Source organism: Fonsecaea pedrosoi (assembly GCF_000835455.1).
Source record: "Fonsecaea pedrosoi CBS 271.37 unplaced genomic scaffold supercont1.1, whole genome shotgun sequence".
NCBI lineage: Eukaryota > Fungi > Ascomycota > Eurotiomycetes > Chaetothyriales > Herpotrichiellaceae > Fonsecaea > Fonsecaea pedrosoi.
In genome coordinates this window covers 4,219,115-4,237,915 of record NW_013550615.1, presented here as the reverse complement: position 1 = coordinate 4,237,915, position 18,801 = coordinate 4,219,115, and the positions used below count along the sequence as shown (strand labels likewise).

At 53.3% G+C, this 18,801-nt stretch overlaps 8 protein-coding genes across 8 annotated transcripts; 3 read left to right on the top strand and 5 right to left on the bottom strand.

Moving 5' to 3' along the window:
• Positions 1-331: 331 nt before the first annotated feature.
• Z517_01534 (uncharacterized protein) lies at positions 332-3,276 on the bottom strand (the record flags this gene model as incomplete). Its single annotated transcript, XM_013434494.1, has 2 exons — positions 332-3,171; positions 3,219-3,276. 2 exons carry the CDS (start codon positions 3,274-3,276, stop codon positions 332-334), a joined length of 2,898 nt encoding a protein of 965 aa, XP_013289948.1.
• A 758-nt stretch (positions 3,277-4,034) lies between these two features.
• On the bottom strand, positions 4,035-5,608 carry Z517_01533 (uncharacterized protein; the record flags this gene model as incomplete). Its single annotated transcript, XM_013434493.1, has 3 exons — positions 4,035-4,749; positions 4,795-5,263; positions 5,311-5,608. The coding sequence occupies 3 exons, from the start codon at positions 5,606-5,608 to the stop codon at positions 4,035-4,037; spliced, it is 1,482 nt and encodes a 493-aa protein (XP_013289947.1).
• Positions 5,609-7,058: 1,450 nt separating this feature from the next.
• Z517_01532 (uncharacterized protein) lies at positions 7,059-7,442 on the top strand (the record flags this gene model as incomplete). The annotated part of the gene is made up of 2 exons (XM_013434492.1): positions 7,059-7,179; positions 7,243-7,442. 2 exons carry the CDS (start codon positions 7,059-7,061, stop codon positions 7,440-7,442), a joined length of 321 nt encoding a protein of 106 aa, XP_013289946.1.
• A 478-nt stretch (positions 7,443-7,920) lies between these two features.
• Positions 7,921-9,756, bottom strand: Z517_01531 (uncharacterized protein; the record flags this gene model as incomplete). The annotated part of the gene is made up of 1 exon (XM_013434491.1): positions 7,921-9,756. One exon carries the CDS (start codon positions 9,754-9,756, stop codon positions 7,921-7,923), a length of 1,836 nt encoding a protein of 611 aa, XP_013289945.1.
• A 1,437-nt stretch (positions 9,757-11,193) lies between these two features.
• Positions 11,194-12,251, top strand: Z517_01530 (uncharacterized protein; the record flags this gene model as incomplete). The annotated part of the gene is made up of 3 exons (XM_013434490.1): positions 11,194-11,307; positions 11,371-11,629; positions 11,749-12,251. The coding sequence occupies 3 exons, from the start codon at positions 11,194-11,196 to the stop codon at positions 12,249-12,251; spliced, it is 876 nt and encodes a 291-aa protein (XP_013289944.1).
• Positions 12,252-12,881: 630 nt separating this feature from the next.
• Z517_01529 (uncharacterized protein) lies at positions 12,882-13,826 on the bottom strand (the record flags this gene model as incomplete). The annotated part of the gene is made up of 1 exon (XM_013434489.1): positions 12,882-13,826. The coding sequence occupies one exon, from the start codon at positions 13,824-13,826 to the stop codon at positions 12,882-12,884; it is 945 nt and encodes a 314-aa protein (XP_013289943.1).
• A 1,453-nt stretch (positions 13,827-15,279) lies between these two features.
• Positions 15,280-17,559, top strand: Z517_01528 (uncharacterized protein; the record flags this gene model as incomplete). The annotated part of the gene is made up of 7 exons (XM_013434488.1): positions 15,280-15,542; positions 15,681-15,959; positions 16,011-16,264; positions 16,323-16,459; positions 16,519-16,616; positions 16,665-17,201; positions 17,340-17,559. The coding sequence occupies 7 exons, from the start codon at positions 15,280-15,282 to the stop codon at positions 17,557-17,559; spliced, it is 1,788 nt and encodes a 595-aa protein (XP_013289942.1).
• A 243-nt stretch (positions 17,560-17,802) lies between these two features.
• Z517_01527 (uncharacterized protein) lies at positions 17,803-18,723 on the bottom strand (the record flags this gene model as incomplete). The annotated part of the gene is made up of 1 exon (XM_013434487.1): positions 17,803-18,723. One exon carries the CDS (start codon positions 18,721-18,723, stop codon positions 17,803-17,805), a length of 921 nt encoding a protein of 306 aa, XP_013289941.1.
• Positions 18,724-18,801: the final 78 nt, after the last annotated feature.

Sequence of the window (18,801 nt, the reverse complement as noted above, 5' to 3'; positions counted from 1 at the left end):
CTGTTTCTGGATTTTGGGGGAGGAGGAAGGCGCGCCCCTGGACGCGACGGGCGGAAACAAGGGTCATTAGTCGTGCTCTAATCTATTATGGGAAAAATACAATGCCGCCCTGATGATATACATCGACTGGGCCAACGAAGAGGCAATAATTGCGGTTAAGTAAAAGCGGCACAATTAATGTATCAATTTCGGATTGATCTAACCCGATATTGCTTCTATGTATATGCAGCGAGACTGGCAAAGTCGTTGGTGTCAAGAGCACCTTTTATTCCGCAGCTAATGTCCAGCCATCGAGTGTCTGTCAAAGGTATGTTCATTATATTACACATTATCACTGGTGATGGTCATACAGCATGTTCATCCCCGACGCCTGCCCATTTTCTTTTTCCAAACACCAGCGCCTGGACCCGTCCGGCTGCGTGAGCCACCCGGCCCAATACAGCCCGCCTCTCATTTTGACCTTGTCGTCTCTCTCCCTCGGCGCCATGGTTTCATACCCTTGCATCTCCTCGCGGAGGTGATTGTCCCGATTGCACAGCATCAGCCATACGGCAAGCGGCCTTGTGGGTTCACATGGCATCATCATTTTCTCGTTCAATGCCCGCCAGCGGAAGATTGCGAAGACAGTAAGGACCATCAGGGCCAGTATCGCCCAGCTGGTGTATATACTGACGAGGTAATCGAGCCAGATCTGGGCAGAGTTGAACGGCACGCCACCGATGGCAATGATCAAGACATCCGACAGTATGGCTACAAATGCCACAAAAGCGTGGAAGAAGTTGCCCCTCCAGAGCGCCTGGAAGATACTTGTTAGAGGCGTCGAGTTCTGGGACACCAGGATCGTGGCCTCTGGCTTTGAAGACCCCTGGAACAGTCGTCGATATGGCGTTAGAAGTCGGACTTCTCGCTCCAACTGTTTCCAGCGGATATCAAGCAGACTGGCGGCGGCTGTAAGGACAAGTTGACTCGTCGGATTGTGGTTGAAATAGTTGTTGAAGGGATCATCGTGCCCATCCATATAGTACCCTACAAGCACGCCGAGAAGTGCTAGAATGCAAAGCAGGAAGATCGTGTCGATAAGAAATCTGTTTGACAGCGTACTTTTGGAGGTGTGCATTTGGCTCTCACCCGGACGTGGTGCCAGAGCAGAATATTTCGGCTGTTTGGTGTATCTGACTGAGTGCTCTGGCGATTGTTCAGGCGCCTTTACAATCCCATACCTGATATAACCCGTCGTTGTCTGATGTTGGCGGAGCATGTATCTGTACGGTCTGAGGATTTGTTTCGCGGACGAACGACTCGATCTTTGGTCAATTTTCCGCAAGTCCTCCATGAAGTCTTCGCTGTTGAGGAGCGAAGCCATCGTCGCAATTGAGGACGGATTGGAGAATACCCCACTGCGACGGCGACTAGACAGTGCGATGACTAGAAGAATGATGACCGCAATAAGAGAAAGAATCGCTTGTAGAGCTCTCGTATAGTCGACCTTGAGGTACCACATGGGGTTGCACCGTTCCATAATGAGCGTAGGGCTCCTGCACCATGCGATCGCTCTCACAGTCGTAGATTGAGTTGCAATGGCCGGAAGAGCGCTTAGGCAAAGGTAGACGACACCGACCAGGGTGACAACAGGATGACAAAGAAACATGTTCCAGATATCATCAATCGACAGACTAGTGGCCAGATAGTCGGCCAAAAGGGATTCTGCGGCAGAGGCACCCTTCTCCCGGGATAGGAGATGAAACGGCTCCATCATCTTCGTAGAAGTGAATACAATGGCCCAAATGAGTTTGAGAACGACTGCTACCAGGACAGGCAGGTATATGGCGCGAAAGTATTGAAGGTTGCTCACGGCCAGACCAAGCTCGACCTCATTTGCTCTCTGATGATCTGGAGGTGTGGTCGGGACAGAGGTACTTTCAGCGAGGACTGTTGGGGCTATGGTGCCACTGTAGGAGGTCAACGTTGCGGTGATGGTTGACAGACTCCCAGAGGCGTCGAGGACTGTTTCAGTCATTACAGCGACGCCGTATGTCTCTGTTGCCACGGCCGTTACTGTATTGCCTGACGCATCCTCTGTGGTGTAGGTAATCAATGCAGTGAGTTGTTGGTAGCTTGTTTGAGCCGATGATGATGGAGTGGATGCTGTGTAGATTTGTCCAGAAGACAACCCGAATGTTCCGAAAGAGCTGCTTTGAGATAGAGAGTCAACGTCTGTAGTGCTTACGATTCTCGAACCAGTCACTGCGATAGCTGTCGTAGTGTGCGTACGTGAAGTCGCGCTGTTAGAGGGCACAGTATAGGGGTTAGTGGATTTTGTCGTCGTTGATTGTTTTACATATCCTGTGGTCGTCTCGTACCAGGTGGTGGTGGTGCTGGTTGTCCCTTTCCCTGAGGCACTAGGAGCAGCCGTAGACTGCGCTATATATGCAGTGGTGCTGCTGCTCACCTTCAATGGGGTGGCAGAAGTCCCAGGCGAGGTTGTTGATGGGACGATGTATGGAGTAGTGCCGCTCCCCACCGTCGTTGTAGCCATCATCGGGGTAGTGCTTGTACTCTGGGATTGCACAATATAGGGAGTCGTGCCGCTCGTCATGACGGGTGTTGCAGAGATGTCGGGGTCGGTTGTTGATTGCGCGATATACGCACCAGTGCTGCTCGTGGTTGTCATAGTTGTCGTCATTCCACCAGATGTTTTTGTTGAGCTGGTGACGGTTGCGACGTATGCTGTCGAGACGGTCGATGGTGTTGTTGACGTCTGGCTGGTGATTGGATTAATATATGCTGTTGTGGAAGACGTAACTGGGAGCATGGTGGAAGTGATTGATGTAGAGGATGGGCCCGAAGCCGATGTCGTCGCTGGGTCAATGTAGGCACCACTCGAGGTGCTAACAGTCAGTGCTTGTGTGGACGTAGAAGAGCTCGAGTCGTCGATTACTGTTGTACTTGTTGCAGTTGTTGGCGAGCTTGATACCCCTGTGTCCTGTCTCTTCAGTTTGCTGTGATTCTGTTGCTGATCCTTCTCTTCCAGCGTTAAGCCCGAGCGAACGCCATACTCCAGTACAGCAATACAAGCCAGTATGATCAGGAAGATCAGGGTCAAAGCAGGCCATCTGGTCGAGAATGGTGTATAGTATTTGGGGGCTTTCGATTGTCTTTTTGGTGGAGAGCCTTGTCTTCTGTCAGCCTTGTTTGGTGAATCGAATAACCAGACCTACTCCAGGCAGCCTCTGACACCACCGCATACTTTCCGTGGCTCTCTTCATGCCTGAACATGGTGGATAGGGCGGGAGAAGACAGTCAATGCTCATGACACTCGAGCCAGATGATGACCTGGACATCTTAACAATGTCTGGCATGGCTGGCAGCACATGGACCGTATTTGCGGCCACACTACTTCCTGCAAGGGTCTCTACGGACTTCTCTTGAGAAGTTTGACATGGACAATGGTGCCGTCGTGCATCCACGGCTGAAAAGTAGTAGCGAAGCCAACAAGCGAACACGGGGTTCTGGTTACCAACGTTACCACTTTGGGCAAGAGCAGTATACCAAAGTTCAAAGGTCTCGGCCTCGGGTTAGTCGAGGCGGGCCCTGTTCTAGATCGTGATTCGTAGATTGTAGGTGTACTTCGCAAACCTAGAATAGAATCAAGACATTGCTCCGTGAACAAGGCATTGCGCGGATCTGGTCTTGTTCTGCACAAGCTCAACCAAGAACCTCTCGCTAGAGATGATTCTGCCTTGCCCAGAATGCCTTTGACTCTTCCAGTGGGGGCGGATAAAATGGATCCGTTGATAAACGAAGGCAGCCCTCTATTGCCCCGTACCCACTGGTGTAGTTCTTCTCAGCCTGATTGATGCATCCCTCCACCTGTCGGTAGGGCTGCGCCACGAGTTTTGCCACCAATGCACATGTAGTGCGGCTGGAGTGCCGACACGATATCATGTCGGCCAAAAAGTCAGCCCGTGCAATTGGATGTGTGGTGTTCGTGTATGCACGCAGCTTGTCACCTCTATCACGCTGAATCCATATTCCTAGCTTCTTCTCTTGTAGGGATTAGCAATAGCCAGCCAACTGCACCCTTCCCTCCAGAATTGTTGGCATCCTTGCGCTTGCCGGTGTCTGAATGGAAGATAGGTCTCCGACAAGTGTAAAACCTTCTCCCAATCCTCTTCACTAGTCGATATGGCACTTCCGCGAAGCTGTTCGATGTACCACAAGCGAAGCGATGTCTCGCGGCTGACGAAGCCACCGACAATTGTTGCCCAGAGCATTGTGTCAGGGGACGTCTGCCAATAATCCCGCTTATCACACTCGTCAAGTAACAGCATCAGCCGTCGCGAACCATTTTGGTGGAAGGCGCCAACAACGGGCAAGGGTTCGAGGCACTCGACTAGAAAGACTATGACAGCAACCCGACAGAGATTGAACAGGAGATCCTCGCCACTCGGCAACGACAGTGCCTGGTGCTGCAAGATGCGCCACGCCGCGACTAGTTGCCCAAAATCTATGCTAGGACCAGAGCCCTTCAGAAAAGTGTCGTAAGCATCAAGTAAGGCATCAACGTCCTCGATCATGGTTAGGAGCCGTCGGCCAAGGTGTCTGCCCCTTAAGAAGCGAAATCCCTGGCATGAATTGCTCTTGTCTGGTTTGCGGCACTGGCGAAGAGCCTCCAGTACGGGGCTTGGAGGGAAGAAGAGCGGGAAAGCAGGTACTCTGAGGACCGAGAGCGAATCAACAATGTCAATCCTAACTTGTGAGCAAGCACCCAACGCATGGTGGAATATTACGCACGTCATGATGATGCCGGCTAAGGAGTCAATGCCGAGTTTGTGCAATCCACCTCTTTGTTTCACCAGGGAGAATAGTGCTTGGAAATGAGTCGGTTCCCAGACTTTGCTGCCATAATACTCGTAGTCTCTCAACTGCTGTGAGCCTACCAGAGTGCGACCTTGCAGGTCGTTAGGAGGGCCGTGAATGGTTAGTATGGCAATTGCGAGGAGCATGGCATCCCCATGTTGCGCGTTTGGCTGGAGCATTGCCTCTCGAAGTTGTCTCAAAGTTTCATGGTAGAAATTGATGCGATGGAATTTTGCAACTGAGTCTTGAGTGCCGAAGAAATAGCGATAGGAAGACCCCGCGTAGGTGATTGCCGGCACCAGGTAGGGGGATTCAAGCGCATATTTTACCGTGACGGACCGCCATCTGTCGATGTCTTGTTTTCTGCTTGACAACGCAAAGCACGGCCATTGATCGATAATGGCTGCAAATCAGATCGAGACTGTGGATGTAGCAGACGACAAAACATACCGGATTGAAACATCTCCTGCGCATACGTAGATAGATTGTTCACAAAAAAGACATCGAAGGGATCGAACCGGCTCCCACTGAGATCTGCTCGAGGCACTGGAGTCGTCGAGAGGGGAGAGTGGTCCGTGGGGACGAGGCGAGTTTGCGACCGTGGCAATCTTTTCCTCTGTCCACGTTGATGTGCCACACTAGCAGCATGTTGATGTTGGCGACGCACTTGCTCCTTCTTCTTCCACTCTGAGGGCTTGCCAGCGCTATGGATAAAGGGGGTTTGGGGATGCTCTAGATTGTTTGCCATTCGCAGGAGTTCATGCAAGGGACGGAGAAGTCTTTGCAGGAGAGAATGGTGCTTGCATTGCAGTAAGGCTGGTATGTATCTGTTGCTATTTTCAGGCTTGAACTGCGGAAGCTACAGTCCAGGACGCCAGTGGGCTGGATATGATGATTGCCTACCGGTAGGCACCTCAGCGTCCGGCCTAGGTTCCCTGTGGCTTGAATCCGCCATGGTGGTGGCGCCAAGGTCGTGAGCTTCGTCCAGGTTGAAGTGGAAGCGGTGGTTTCTGTGGGAGTTTCTTCTGAAACCGCCCTTTGCCAAGGAAGCCTCAGAGCTCAAAACTGCTCTAGTTTTGCTGTTATTGGCCCAATTGGGCTGTTTGCGGAGTTTGCGAGTCTTCCATCCGAAGAGCCAAGTGGGGTGGCCTTGGCCCTAGCAGGAACGTCATTGACTGATATGGTTGGTCATCGCTAGTTCTTTCCCCGGATGGCTCAAATGGACCAAGCAGCGGCTGCCAAGAAGGCCTATTTCTCGACCACTTTACGGTCTGTACATACAAAGACACAGCAGAAGGCTCTCTGAAAATGGCGTGTTAAGAGTGGTTGAACATGCGAAGTCTTGTAATGCTCAAGCCTTGTGCAGTAGTAGAGGGCTAATGCCTGTGCCAAGATAGGGAACGGTGTAGGGGTTTTTTTTGGCCCCCGAGGATCCAAGCACAGGGTGCGATTATGTTTGTCTGTTTCCTCCTCCCATTTTGCAGCCCCTGCAGAGGTGCAAACCATTCTGCAATTATATTTTGCAGAATGGCTAGACCAAGCTCCAAGACTGGAGGCCATGTAGACAGTCACTGGTGTCCATTCTGCCATTCTAAAGGAGCTGGTATCCCCTGTTTATCTATGCTCGCCGCCTTAGTCTCGGTTTTGTTGAACACACACATGCCTGACATAGCGCAACCAGACGACCAGGTCCGTGATCTCAATTCGTCAGAAGGGTTTCCAGATCGGTTGTCGTTGGCATTAAATTGTCAATGCTGGACGGTCGAAGGGCGAGGTAAAAGCAGCGGCAGACACACTTCAAAGAGGGGCTGCTTGTGTTGAGGGCCCCACCAATGACGATTTATCCGAATTGCATTACTTAGACATTCGCGATGATGGTCGTGACTGCCAAACTGTGATGAATGACGGATAGTCACGTTTCAGACTGATTGTCCAGTCTCTACGTCATCATGGCGAACGATACATGCAACCCGGCACGAAGGACTTCAATTGGCAAAGGCGATGGAAGTCTTCGCCGAGGCCCTCCCAATAAAGCTTTGCTAAACACCCTCTCTGGCTGACTTCCATCTTGTCGGGAAATTCACAGACCTTTCAGCGTTTCACGAAACCCACGTTTAGACTGACTCCAGGTCCGCTCAAAGATCTCTTTGCACGTCCCGATACTTCGGTCTCTCAGAGCTAGTATCCCTTCCAACGACATGTCATACCTGACTCGGGCATCAGCTCCCTTGCGGAGTGCTGGAAGAACAGTTTCTATCAGGTCAACTGCGGCCATCCACACCTCGTCGGCACGTTTGGCTTTGAGTGAAGACCATGCTCGTATGTTTCTCGACCCTCTATTGTTGACAACTGTGGTTTGCTAACCGGGGGAAACGACCACAGACAACGAAGAACGAGCTGCCGACATTGAACGCCACAAATCCGACAGCGTCGAGAAAGCCAAGACTGGTCGAGGGGAATGGAAGCCCGAGCTGGCCTCTCAAAGCGAACAGGCCACACGTGGTGACAAACATAACCTGACAATGGAGCAAATGCAAAAGTTGGCCAAGGAGAAGGGCGAGCAGGAGGGAAAAGCCAAATAAGAGGTGGACGGGAAGAGCCACAAGGGTCAAGTGGTGGAAGTGAATACTGTATGACGAGGTCGTGGTCGAGTTCGATGCCTCGTAAGGAAAAAGAGAAAAGATCGCACAGTTGGTCGTGGAGCACCCAAACTGCGACATCTAAAAGCGAGAGAATTGAAGTCTTCTGGAGAGGCAAAGCAGAACCACATCAACCAAACCCAACAGACGAGCGCTCTGGCGTCGATAATTTGTACATATTGACTTGCAATGTCCAGAATTAAAAAACTTCTCCATCATGAGCTGAATCCGTTTCATGATCATATTTCCAAAATGGTTGCATTAATCCGTGATATGATGACTAGTCTTACCATCATAAATATACCCCGGCACCATACCTACATGTCTAGCTGGATATCTGCAGCATGTTACCGTACATTCCCCCCCGATATAAGAGTAGTTAGTCCAACCCTTCGTCAATCCCGTCATCAATCGTCCGTCGTTAGAGCATGTACCTGAAACCTGAGCCACCCTCGCCGCCTCCAATCTTTCTCGCTCCACCAATCAATGTCTCTTGGGCGTCTTCATCTCCTCCGGGTCCGGTCCCCGTGTCCTCGTCTTGGTTACTACTCACCATCTCATACTCTCCGCCCAGCCCGGGCTCTTTGTTCGCAAATCCATTCCTCTTGTTCTCGCGCTGCAGGACCAATCTCAGCACCCCGGCGAAGCCGGCGACACCGACGGCCATGAACGCGGCACATACAGCCATGCCTTGAACGTACAGAGGGCCCTGGCTCTTGGGGAACAGATGCACCCCGATCAGCGGGCCACACTGACCGATGACGTTCAGAATGGTCAGGCCGGTGCCCTTCCCCGTGGCTGTGGCTTGGTTGTTCAGTGTCCACGTGATGATGAGGGTGACGGAGGAGAAGAGTCCCATCGCCGCCCCGTACACGCTCACATAGCGGATCGTGATACTCCCAGCCTCTCCCAGGGACTCGTGTAAATATCCCGCGATGGCGATCCCGGCGTACGAAATGGCGCTGAGCAGAGCGACACCCATGAGAAACAGGGACCTCGAGTCGTGGATTTTATCGCTGTATTTGCCCACCAAAAGGACAAAGAAGAAGGCGAACAGGTACGGTGGAGCTGCTAAAGCTTGCGAGGTTAGAGGAGAAAAAGACATGCTGTTGATAATGGTAGGTAGGAAGACCGGGAGGGAGCTGAATGAGACATTCACGCTGAGGAACATGAGGGCCGTCAGGTAGGATTTCGGATCGAGAATTGTGTTGACGATTTCTTTGGCGTTGATCCGTTGGGCTAATGACATGGTCCCCGAGGCGTGGGATGGCTCGTGAGAGTGAGAGCCATGGCTGTCTTCGGCTCGTAGTCTCATGACCGCCACTTTCCTCTCCCGCGCCGTCAAATACCGGGCCTTCGATGGCGAATCTGGAATCCAATACCACGCGGCCACGGCCGTGATGATGGACGGGAACCCTTCAACCAAGAACAACGCTCTCCAGGGAGCAATAGGTCCATTCTGGCTCAGCTTGACAATCACCCATGCAAGGGACCCGGCGAAGCTTGTCGCCAGCGGCGCAGCGGAGATTTGCAGTCCGACTCGGTAGGCCAGTTCGGAGCGCTTGTAAAAGTACGTCATGTAGAAAGGGACACCCGGTCCAAAGGCGGCTTCTGTGATACCCAGGATACCACGGAGGACGAGCAATTGGCCAAACGATGTGGTCAGACTTTGTAGACTCGCGACGAGGCCCCATGACAGCACACACAGTGGTATGTAGATGTGAGCGGGAAGTATCCGGTAAAGCAAGATCATCCACTCGAATCCAATGTACGTGATATAGAACGCCGTGAGGAGCCAGTCGTACTGCGCCGACGAGAGAGAAAGGTCTTTTTCCAAACCCGCGATTCGAGCGTTGCCGATGTTAGAGCGGTCGAGGAAGCTCAGCATGTAGAGAAGGCCCAGGAAAAAGACCAATTTGCGGTCCAGCTTGCGCACCAGAGCCGACTCTTCCTCAACTGTGTAATCTTTGGAGTGTGTTGCCGTCCTCCGCAAGCGTCGTTTGAAATATTCTTCATCTTCCTCGTCCGAATCGCTGTCTCTGTCGGATAGCTCATCCTCTGTCCCTATATTTTCTGTCTGTGGAGGAGCATGGTGCAGTTTTTGCAGCTCGACGACCTCTGACTCGATCTCGCGAGACGTACGAGTCTGCGCAACGGGTGTCTCGTCGCGAATAGCCTCCGGGGCGGGGATTGCAGAGGATAGGGTATATCTTGAGCTCAAAGGCCGCTCGTTGGGTGTGGACGCCGACGAGGACATGGTTGTGCATGCAGTGGTACCAGTGCTGCTATCGCATAGGCTTGTTTGGGTGCTTGGGAGTCTCCATTGGATGTGAAGCGAGTCAAATCAGACTTCCTGGGCTTCAGGACGCCTGCACTGGAACATGTCGGCTTGTGTGGTTTGTTGATTTCTACCACTGTGCCTCGTGCCTCGTAGCAATTTTGGAGTGGTACGAGTAGCTAGTAACTTCGTCGCTCTGGGTGTAGCTCTAGCTGAGGCGTCAGCGTTATCGGTGAGAGCTGCGGGGGATCATCGGCCATCGGCCATCGGCCGAGTGCCTGGAGAAGCCCCAGGGAAAGTCTTCCGGAGGGGCACAGAATGCTTGCTCCTCGTCCTGCCGGTGCCAGCCTTGTGAAGGTCTGGATTGTGTACTTGGTTTACCACTCTTGTACCGAGTACTCGGTATAGCGGGAAGTATCTACCTGGTGCTGCGTCATCCGTCCACCATAGGCTGATCACGCGGCACCGAGGAGATTCTTTTGCTTTGAACCGCACTACTACTTCCACACCTTTAGAAAAAGGAGACACCGTCTTGTCCCCTAACGGTGGGCCTGATCTGAATCTCGGAGCAAAATTTCCCGTCGCATTTCGTTTCTCCACATTTTGAGATGATCTTGCCAGGTACCAGGGGATGAACAGGGACGAGAATGAGCCAATGTGATCATCAAGCAGCTTCCCTCTGATTATCACCCAGTTCTCCTCGTCCAGAATAGCCTCGTTACTACTCACAACCTATTCCGTATAGACAAGAGTGAGACCAATGCTCGTATTCTCGCACGAATCGACAGCTCGAATGTCTTGCTCTCCCCTTCTCCTGCTCCTGGTTTCAGCTCCTGTTCCAAGTACTCAGGCAAGCCTCTCATTTACTACCCCAGGCGAATGTTACCTGGCCAGCTCGGGTATCGACTGTTGGCTTTCGCCTGGGAACGGCGCCAACGGGGAGTCAAATTATTAATAAGGCCCTCCAGACTAGCCTCTGTGGCCTGCCTCGCAATCCAGGGCGTGCCAGGGGAAAAGTATCGTATTGTCGCGCAGCCAATTTCCCAAACCGATGAAACACGGGGTCGAAAGCGGAGGCCGTGAGGCTGAGCGAAAAACTCAACCGCCATCGACTACTACGACGTGGTGGACATGCCACCACAGACTCCTGTCTGGAACCTTTTATTCTGCTTTGCTCCGCCTCTTTGGAATAGAACTTGAAGGTTTCTCCTTCTTTACACTCGTTTTGGTCATTACTTCTCACACCACCTCCAGCTGGCCTGTTGTTTGGGAGTTTGTCATTCCTCGTCACTCACTTGCTCGAGACGTATATCCGTGCTCACTACAGTCACTCTTTACGGCCTTTTCTACGACTTGCACGCCTTGCAGGTAAATTGAAAACGAATCTTTGCAAAGAGACGTCGAATCCATCCAAAAATGCCTTCGCTCTCTACTTCGCTCTTCGCCGCCGGCCTGGCGACATTGGCCCAGGCATTTACCGCCCCTGGTGCACAAACCTGGGGCCCTCTGCTCACCCCAGATGTGTCATCTGTACGTCTTTTTCATCACGCCTGAGGGCGTAGCTGTGGAGTGGGATCTGACAAGATAATGCAGCCAGTCACCCAAGGCGAACAATTCACCGTGACCTGGGATCCTGAGAAGCACCCAACCGACGGCGTCACCGTCAGTCTCGTTCTCTGCCACGGACCCAGCACCAACTGCGTCCTCCAAGATACGGCCATTGCGGAGGGACTTCCCGCGGCTCAGAAATCCTTCGATTGGGACGTTCCTTGCGACTTGGAGGCCGGTACTCAGAACACGCCGACCGGATATGGTATGCTGGTCATTGTGGACGGCACTGGAGAATTCCAATGTAAGAAGACCCAGAGCAACCCCCCTTTCGGAGAATCGCAATGTCTCCCGGTTCAAATTCATCACAAAAGATATAGGAAGCGAACAAAAAGGGCTGACATTCCCGGTGTGGCACGATAGATTCGACTCAATTCTCCGTCCTCGAGGGCAAGAGCTGCTCGGGCTCCAGCTCCAGCTCCAGTTCCAGCTCCGGCTCGAGCTCATCCTCTTCCAAGATCTCCGTCTCGGCAACCACCGTCACCGGCAGCAGCGGCACCTCCATCATCCTAGGCCCTCCTGCGTACCAGACCGGCACCAACACGTGGGGCGCCTCGGGTAACTCGTCGTGGGCCACCACCGCGACCCCGACCGGCAGCAACGGCTGGAACGGCGGCGCGACATCCACTCCCGTCTCCTCCTCAGACTGGGGCAACTACAGCACCCTCCCCGGCACCACCGTCATCGCCACGGAGAGCACCCTGACCACCGCCCCCAGCGGTGGCTCGACCGTCGCCGCCGAGAGTACCGGAACGGCCTCGGGCCCCGCTGCCAGCGCATCCGCCTTTGACGGCGGCGCCGGACGAGTCGGCTACAGCGCCGCAGGCCTGGTGATCGCAGGCGCCGTTGCTGTTCTCGCTCTGTAGAACGGGCGAAACGAGACCCCGGGAGCTGTGTAAGGGAGGGAACGAGGGAGAGGCGTCGAAAGAGTCATTTGGGATGTGCGTGTGTGTGTATGTGTATGTTAATTCTCGTGGCATCACCACACCCAAGGCATTGCATTCAGGTAATCATTGGTACCTAAGTAATCGTGCAAAACAACGTCCCCCTGTGCCTGCTCTTCTCTTTTCAAATACCCGAAGCAAGCTAGCTGTGCACATGTGTATTGAGTGAGTGTGTTATACTCGGTGCAGAGAAGGTCAAGGCATGGTCGAATAAGAAAAAAAAAAAATCACTAAGTGTTTTGAGCGTTATTGAGTTGTTCCTACGAAGGTGCATTCGATGTATATATGCCCCCCCTTTTCGGATGGCAAGCGTCACAGTCGCGAGATTGAACAGTCGCAAAGTAGTCAACAAGGTATATTCTTGTGGCTCAGTAGACCAGCTACGAGCCATATCATTCATGATCATCGTCATTATATCAATCCAATCCTGTTGAAGTTTCCCGGGCACAGCTCCTCGTATTCCACACATGGTCATAACTCTGGCAAAATCATTTTCGTCTGGCCTGTGCAACATTACTCCAATCATGCATTGACCTTTTGACATCTCCTGCGTCACTCGCGATACGCAGGTGGGGGATCGCGCATATCCATGTCATCGTCCCTGTACCGACTGGAGTACGAGCTCGACTTTCCTCTACCGCTCTTTTCATTGCCGTAGGGTCGGTATCTACCAGGAGTCTCGGCATCGAGTTCTACGTACCCTTCTCGCGGTGGGGGTGTAGGCTTGTGTACCGGTGTGACGTTGATTTGAGGTTGTGAGTAGGTATGCTGGAGACCGTTCTCTCCTCCGTTAGGCTGGTGATATTGCGGCCGTTGCTGCGTGGGCATTGAGTTCTCCCGTACCCGCTGGAATTCCTTTCGTCCCCCGTCGTAGTACTCTCGTGCTTCTCCCGGCTTTTTCTGGTCGCGAGGCATCTCCGGTGGATACATATCATGCTGGATCTTGCCTGTCTTCATGTCAATGTGCACGCCGGGTGGCGGATACACTGTGGCAGGACGCTGCAGAGGCTGAGGGACAAAGTTGGCGTTTATATTGTTCTGGGGAGGGGGACTGCCTTGCCACTGAGGCTGAGGCTGAGAAGGTCGCTGCTGCTGCTGCTGCTGCTGTGATGGTGGTCCTTGCGGCCACGTCCCGTAGCTTTGTAGCGGACCTTGTTGAGGCGGGAGGCCCTGTTGTGGTTGTGGGTGCCACATTGGCGCATTTGCGACCGCTACCGGCATTATCGGTGGTCGATTCTGTGGAGGGGGTGCGCTGTATGGTCGTGGCGGACCGCCAGGCTGTTGAGGTGGACGCAGCTGCTGTTGCTGGTACGGTCGAGAGGGACGGTTCGGGCTGGGGTCATCGTAGTGGTGAGGGCGATGGTGATCTTCCCGAGAATGACGCCGCCTTCTCCTTCGTCTCTCACGATCCCTCTCTTGTTCCTCTTTGCTGTCGTTGTGGATTTCTTTCAGTAGATACCCTGCCGCGACAAGTTCGAGGCCGCCTAGAATAACCATGGTTCCAGCCTCGAGGTGTTCTTTTTGATGGATTTGTTGTCGACGGAGGGCCGGGTCGATGGGCTCAGACAACGAAGAGGTTCCTTGGAGAGAAAAGTGAATGCCAGACACGACAAGTATGTGGGAAGAAGACAGGCTGAACAAAATATGCCCTGCCCTCAAAGCCGCCGGGCTGGGGAGGCTGTGTTGCAGACTTTATTCGCAGTCGCCGTCTCATTCAGCTGCGGCTGACTTTGGACTAGTGATCTAATTATTCCCATAATCACGTGGGGCTTTCTGCCGCCCTTCCCTGCCACCTTCATGTATGAGGGGAACTTCCACAACCTCTCTGTCAACTTCCTCCATACGGTGACGACTAATCGGGAACTTGGCAGGTCGATTATCAAAGTGTAAAGCTAGAATGCCCCGCTGTTTGCATGAGGAACAGGTACCTTCCGCAGGTTCCGATCCAGGAAGAGAAGATCTTGACGCAAGTCATTCTACATAATGATGGAGGCTTCCGGTCTTGGGCCGGATTGTGTGGATCGGACGAGGCTACAGATGGTGGTCGATGCGCTGATCAAAAGGTCCTCCCACTGCCAAAAGAGACCGACGACCTGGGGTCATGCCATCGGACACTTGGCGCTCCGATCAGCGCGATAGATGTATCATGTTGCTGGTTGCATTGACTCACTTTCCCAGCGGGACGAACGATTCCACCCTTTCTCGATATATCTGAGTATAGGGTATACGAGGCAGAGTATTTCGCGGCGACGGTCAAGCTCGGCTGGATAAGTTTCTATTATAGCGAACACTATCGCTTTCTGCACCAATACCACAGACCAATAGTCGACAACAAAAAATAAAATAGTTTGTACGAGGTACCTCGTAAGGTTGGAGGAGGGCTGGGAACATTGTGGGGAAGCATGTCACGTGAAAACCACGTGACCAGATTATCAGTGGCCAATCGGGTACGCCACCGCTGCTCAACCAATAAAATACGCCCTGCATGTACTGTCCATGTGAATCGACGGCAGAACTGTCAGCCTCCTGCACTTACAGTGGCCTTCCCAGCGAGTGTCTAGCCGTGTTCTAGTAATGATCAAGAAGATGTTCCCTACCTGCGACCTTGATGCTTTCCCGCCCTAGTCAAAGAGATTATCGATGGTACTCCCCCATTTTCCTTCTCCCCGGGCGGAAAACACTATGCCGAGATTGCTCGGAAGGCATTAACCGATGAGGCTCCGGTAGAGTGAGACTATCCGCTGTGGTGTATAGAGACTATGACAGTCGTGTAGCTTAGGTCGCCATCATGTTTAGCGACTTGGGCCCAAGGTTTGTTCAAACATTTTCTTTTGGTACACAGTTTTCGCCGATTGGAAATATCGACTAAAAATGGAGGTCAGTCAGGGAACCACCTGTTTGTTGATTGTGTCAGATGTGCTGACACTGTCCTCGTGTCTTCTAGGGACAAATGCAGGTCAAAAAGGCCAACAGAGAGCAAGTGCCTATGCATGAACGTCCCGCGCGGTACGGGTGGCCAACCACCAATGACCGAGGGTATACCATCAACGAAAGACCTTCAGGTCCAATTAGGCCCATGAAGGTGATCTGCGTCGGTGCGGGTGCTTCAGGTATTAGCCTAGCCAAGTCTGCGCGGGATCTCAAGAATGTCGACCTGATAATATATGAAAAGAACGCTGAAGTGGCAGGGACATGGCTGGAGAACAGATATCCGTAAGTCCATCTTCTCAGTGGATACCCCTTTGGGGAAGAGCTTGTGTGCGAACCCTCGCTCGCCATCCTTCTCCATGGCCATTTGATCTTGCTCAAGGCTCGACTCGCTGGCAAAAGGCCAACATGTTCAATCTTTAGAGGCTGCGCGTGTGATATTCCCAGTGTGACATATCAGTATAGCTGGGAGCCAGCGATCTGGTCCAAGTTCTATTCCGAAGCTCCAGAGATTTTTCGCTACTTCAAGGGTGTGGCCGATAAATATCAACTGTACAACGCCATCAGACTACAGCACCGGGTCGATCATGCGCAATGGATCGCCTCGGAGGCGAAGTGGAAAGTGCAGATAACTGATCTCACGACGAACAAGAAAATTGAGGATAGTTGTGATGTCTTTGTGAATGCCATGGGATTTCTGAAGTCAGTGCCTCCAATCCACAGTTCCGATTAGGTATTGACCAACACGGCTAGTGACTGGAACTGGCCCAAAATCAGTGGCCTCGATACCTTCCGAGGAGTTGTTGCACACTCTGCAGGCTATCCCGAGGACCTTTCACTTAAAGGCAAGCGAGTGGCAGTCGTCGGTAACGGTTCTAGCGGCATCCAGCTCGTTGCCAATGTACACCAAGAGGCATCACACCTATACACGTGGATTCGCTCCCCTACGTGGATCACTCCAGGATTTGCCCAAAAGTACGCTGGGCCAAATGGCGGGAATTTTGCATGTTTGTGTTCAGGAGCAGGCTTGAAAAGAGCGCGTGCGCCGCTGATACATTGTGTTAGATACTGAGAAGCAAAAGCAGCTGCTGCGAGACGATCCAGAGTACTATCTAAAGTATCGCAAGGCCGTCGAGCTGGAGATGAACGGCGACTTTTTGGCTTTTCATCTGAACACGCCTCAGTCGAATGGGGGAATGCGAGTAGGCCACCGATTGCACTTTGGAGCTTGAGACCGGCCAGAACTGACGGATTGCCATAGTATGCGGCACGCGAAATGAGGAAGAGATTGCAAGATAGAGAAGATCTTGTGGATTCCCTCATTCCCAAGGAGTTCCCCCTGGGATGTCGACGCCCTACGTATGGTTCTATCCTGATCAACACACCCTGATCGCTAACACCGTACAGCCCTGGAACTGGATACCTCGAAGCGCTACTGCAACCGAACGTGACCACATTCAAACACGGCGGCTTGACGCAGGTGACGCCCGACGGCTTCATAGATCCTGAGGGCAACGAGCACAAGGTCGACGTGATCATTCTCGCAACAGGGTTCAATACCTCGTGGGTCCCGCGGTTTCCCATCACTGCCAATGGGATCAACCTACAAGATATCTACCGCAAGACGCCTGTGAGCTACCTTGGAGTTGCAGCCCCTCAGATGCCAAACTACCTCACATTCTATGGACCCTACGGACCCCTCGGCCAGGGAAGTGCCATGCCGATGATCGAGGCGTTTACCACCTATATCGTCTCGGTGGTCAAGAAGATGCAGACGGATGACATCCGCGACCTCACACCGAAGCAGCGCTGCATTGACGATTATGCCGAGCATGCCGATCTCTTCAACAAGCGGATGGTCTACAGTGGACACTGCCGCAGTTGGTTTAAAGGGAATCAGATTGATGGCCGCGTGATGCTGCATCCGGGAAGTCGTGCTCAATAGTGAGGCCCCCGAAATTCTCCGTCGCCTTTCTCCTCCACCTTGTGTCTTTCCTTGCCTGCTTGAACATCGGCTCCTCAGGGTTCTCCCTGTTCTCCCCCATTCATTCTGTGCTGGTTCATGTACTAACAGACTCTCAGCCTCGAGCTCATGTCCTCGCCGCGCTACGAAGACTTCGACATCAACTACTGGTCACGAAACATGTGGGCCTGGCTCGGCAACGGCTACTCGCTCCGCGATCTCGACGACAGTGACAAGTCGTGGTACTTGGGCCTGGTGGACGGGGTTGATGTGCAGAAAACTTTCGACGTCGACGAGATGCTGTGCCCGACGAAGCAGTCGTCGACCGCGCGATTGTGAAGATGAGAATTGTAGTCAGGGAACAAGAGTCAACCCTCTTTGTGGATATTAGATTGCTAGATGTCAATTTACGAGGGTCGCAAAAGATAGATCTGTACCTACACACACGTCTTTGCTTAGAAGTTGGTCACGTAAAAGGGATATAGTGAGCAAGTACATCGGAACTAAACTGCCGGTATCCATAAGCTTAGATCTATACGATACTCCATATAGACCAACTGTCGCTATCTCCAGAATGACCGTCTAATTCAGCTTCGCATGAAGCCAGTCACCGACGTTTTCGACCGTCCGCGTCGCCTCAGGCTCCCTGCCAACCGCAAAGTGATAGACGTGTTGCCCGTTGGGGACAATCTCCAGCTCGGTCTCTACACCGGCCTTCTTCACATGTTCCGCCAGCCGGACCGCGTCGTCCCTCAACGTCTCGGCACCCCCGGCTGAGATGTTCATGGGCGGCATGCCGGTGAAGTCGGCGTACAGAGGGTTCGCAAAGGGGTCCTTTGGCGATGTCGTCCCACCCAGGTACATCGCGACCGCCATGTCGGCCATGCCGGGCGGGCTGAGGAAGTCTGTGTCGGCGTTGCTCTTGAGCGACTCGCCGAGATTCTCCATGTCGATCCAGGGGGAAAAGGCCACGACCGCGGCCGGCAGCGGTTGGTGCTGCTCCTTCAACGCCAGAGCCACCCCCGTGGCGACGTTACCGCCGGCGGAGTCGCCCCCCAGCGCGATTTGGTTGGGCGCAAACCCCTTTTCACCCGTCAGCCAGTTCCACGTCGCCAGTCCGTCCAGCCGGTTCGCGGGCAGCGGACACTCGGGCACCAGGGCGTAATCCGTGACCAGGCCGTAGCAGCCGGCCCGCTTGGCCAGGTGGCCGACCAGCTTGCGGTGACTCGACGGCGAGCCCGCGAACCCCCCGCCGCCGTGGAAGTAGAGGATCACCTGCGACGGGTTCGCGTGCACGGGCTTGACCCAGATGGCGGGCAGGTTGCTGCCGGGCACCTTCTCCTCCTCGTAGGTCACCTCCGTAGGCTCAGTGGCCAAGTCACCGAGCCTCCCGACCTGCTGGCGCTGCCCTTCGAGGTCCAGCGGCGCGTTGGTGTTCATGAGACGACTGGAAATGTCCTTGTACACGCTCAACGTGTCTAGGGGACCCCGATGACCGGTCATTTTGTCTTGTTTTTCCGACGTGACGGTCGTTGCGGGTGGTGGTGTGAGCAAGTGTAGGCAGGTTCTGTGGCCTTTTGT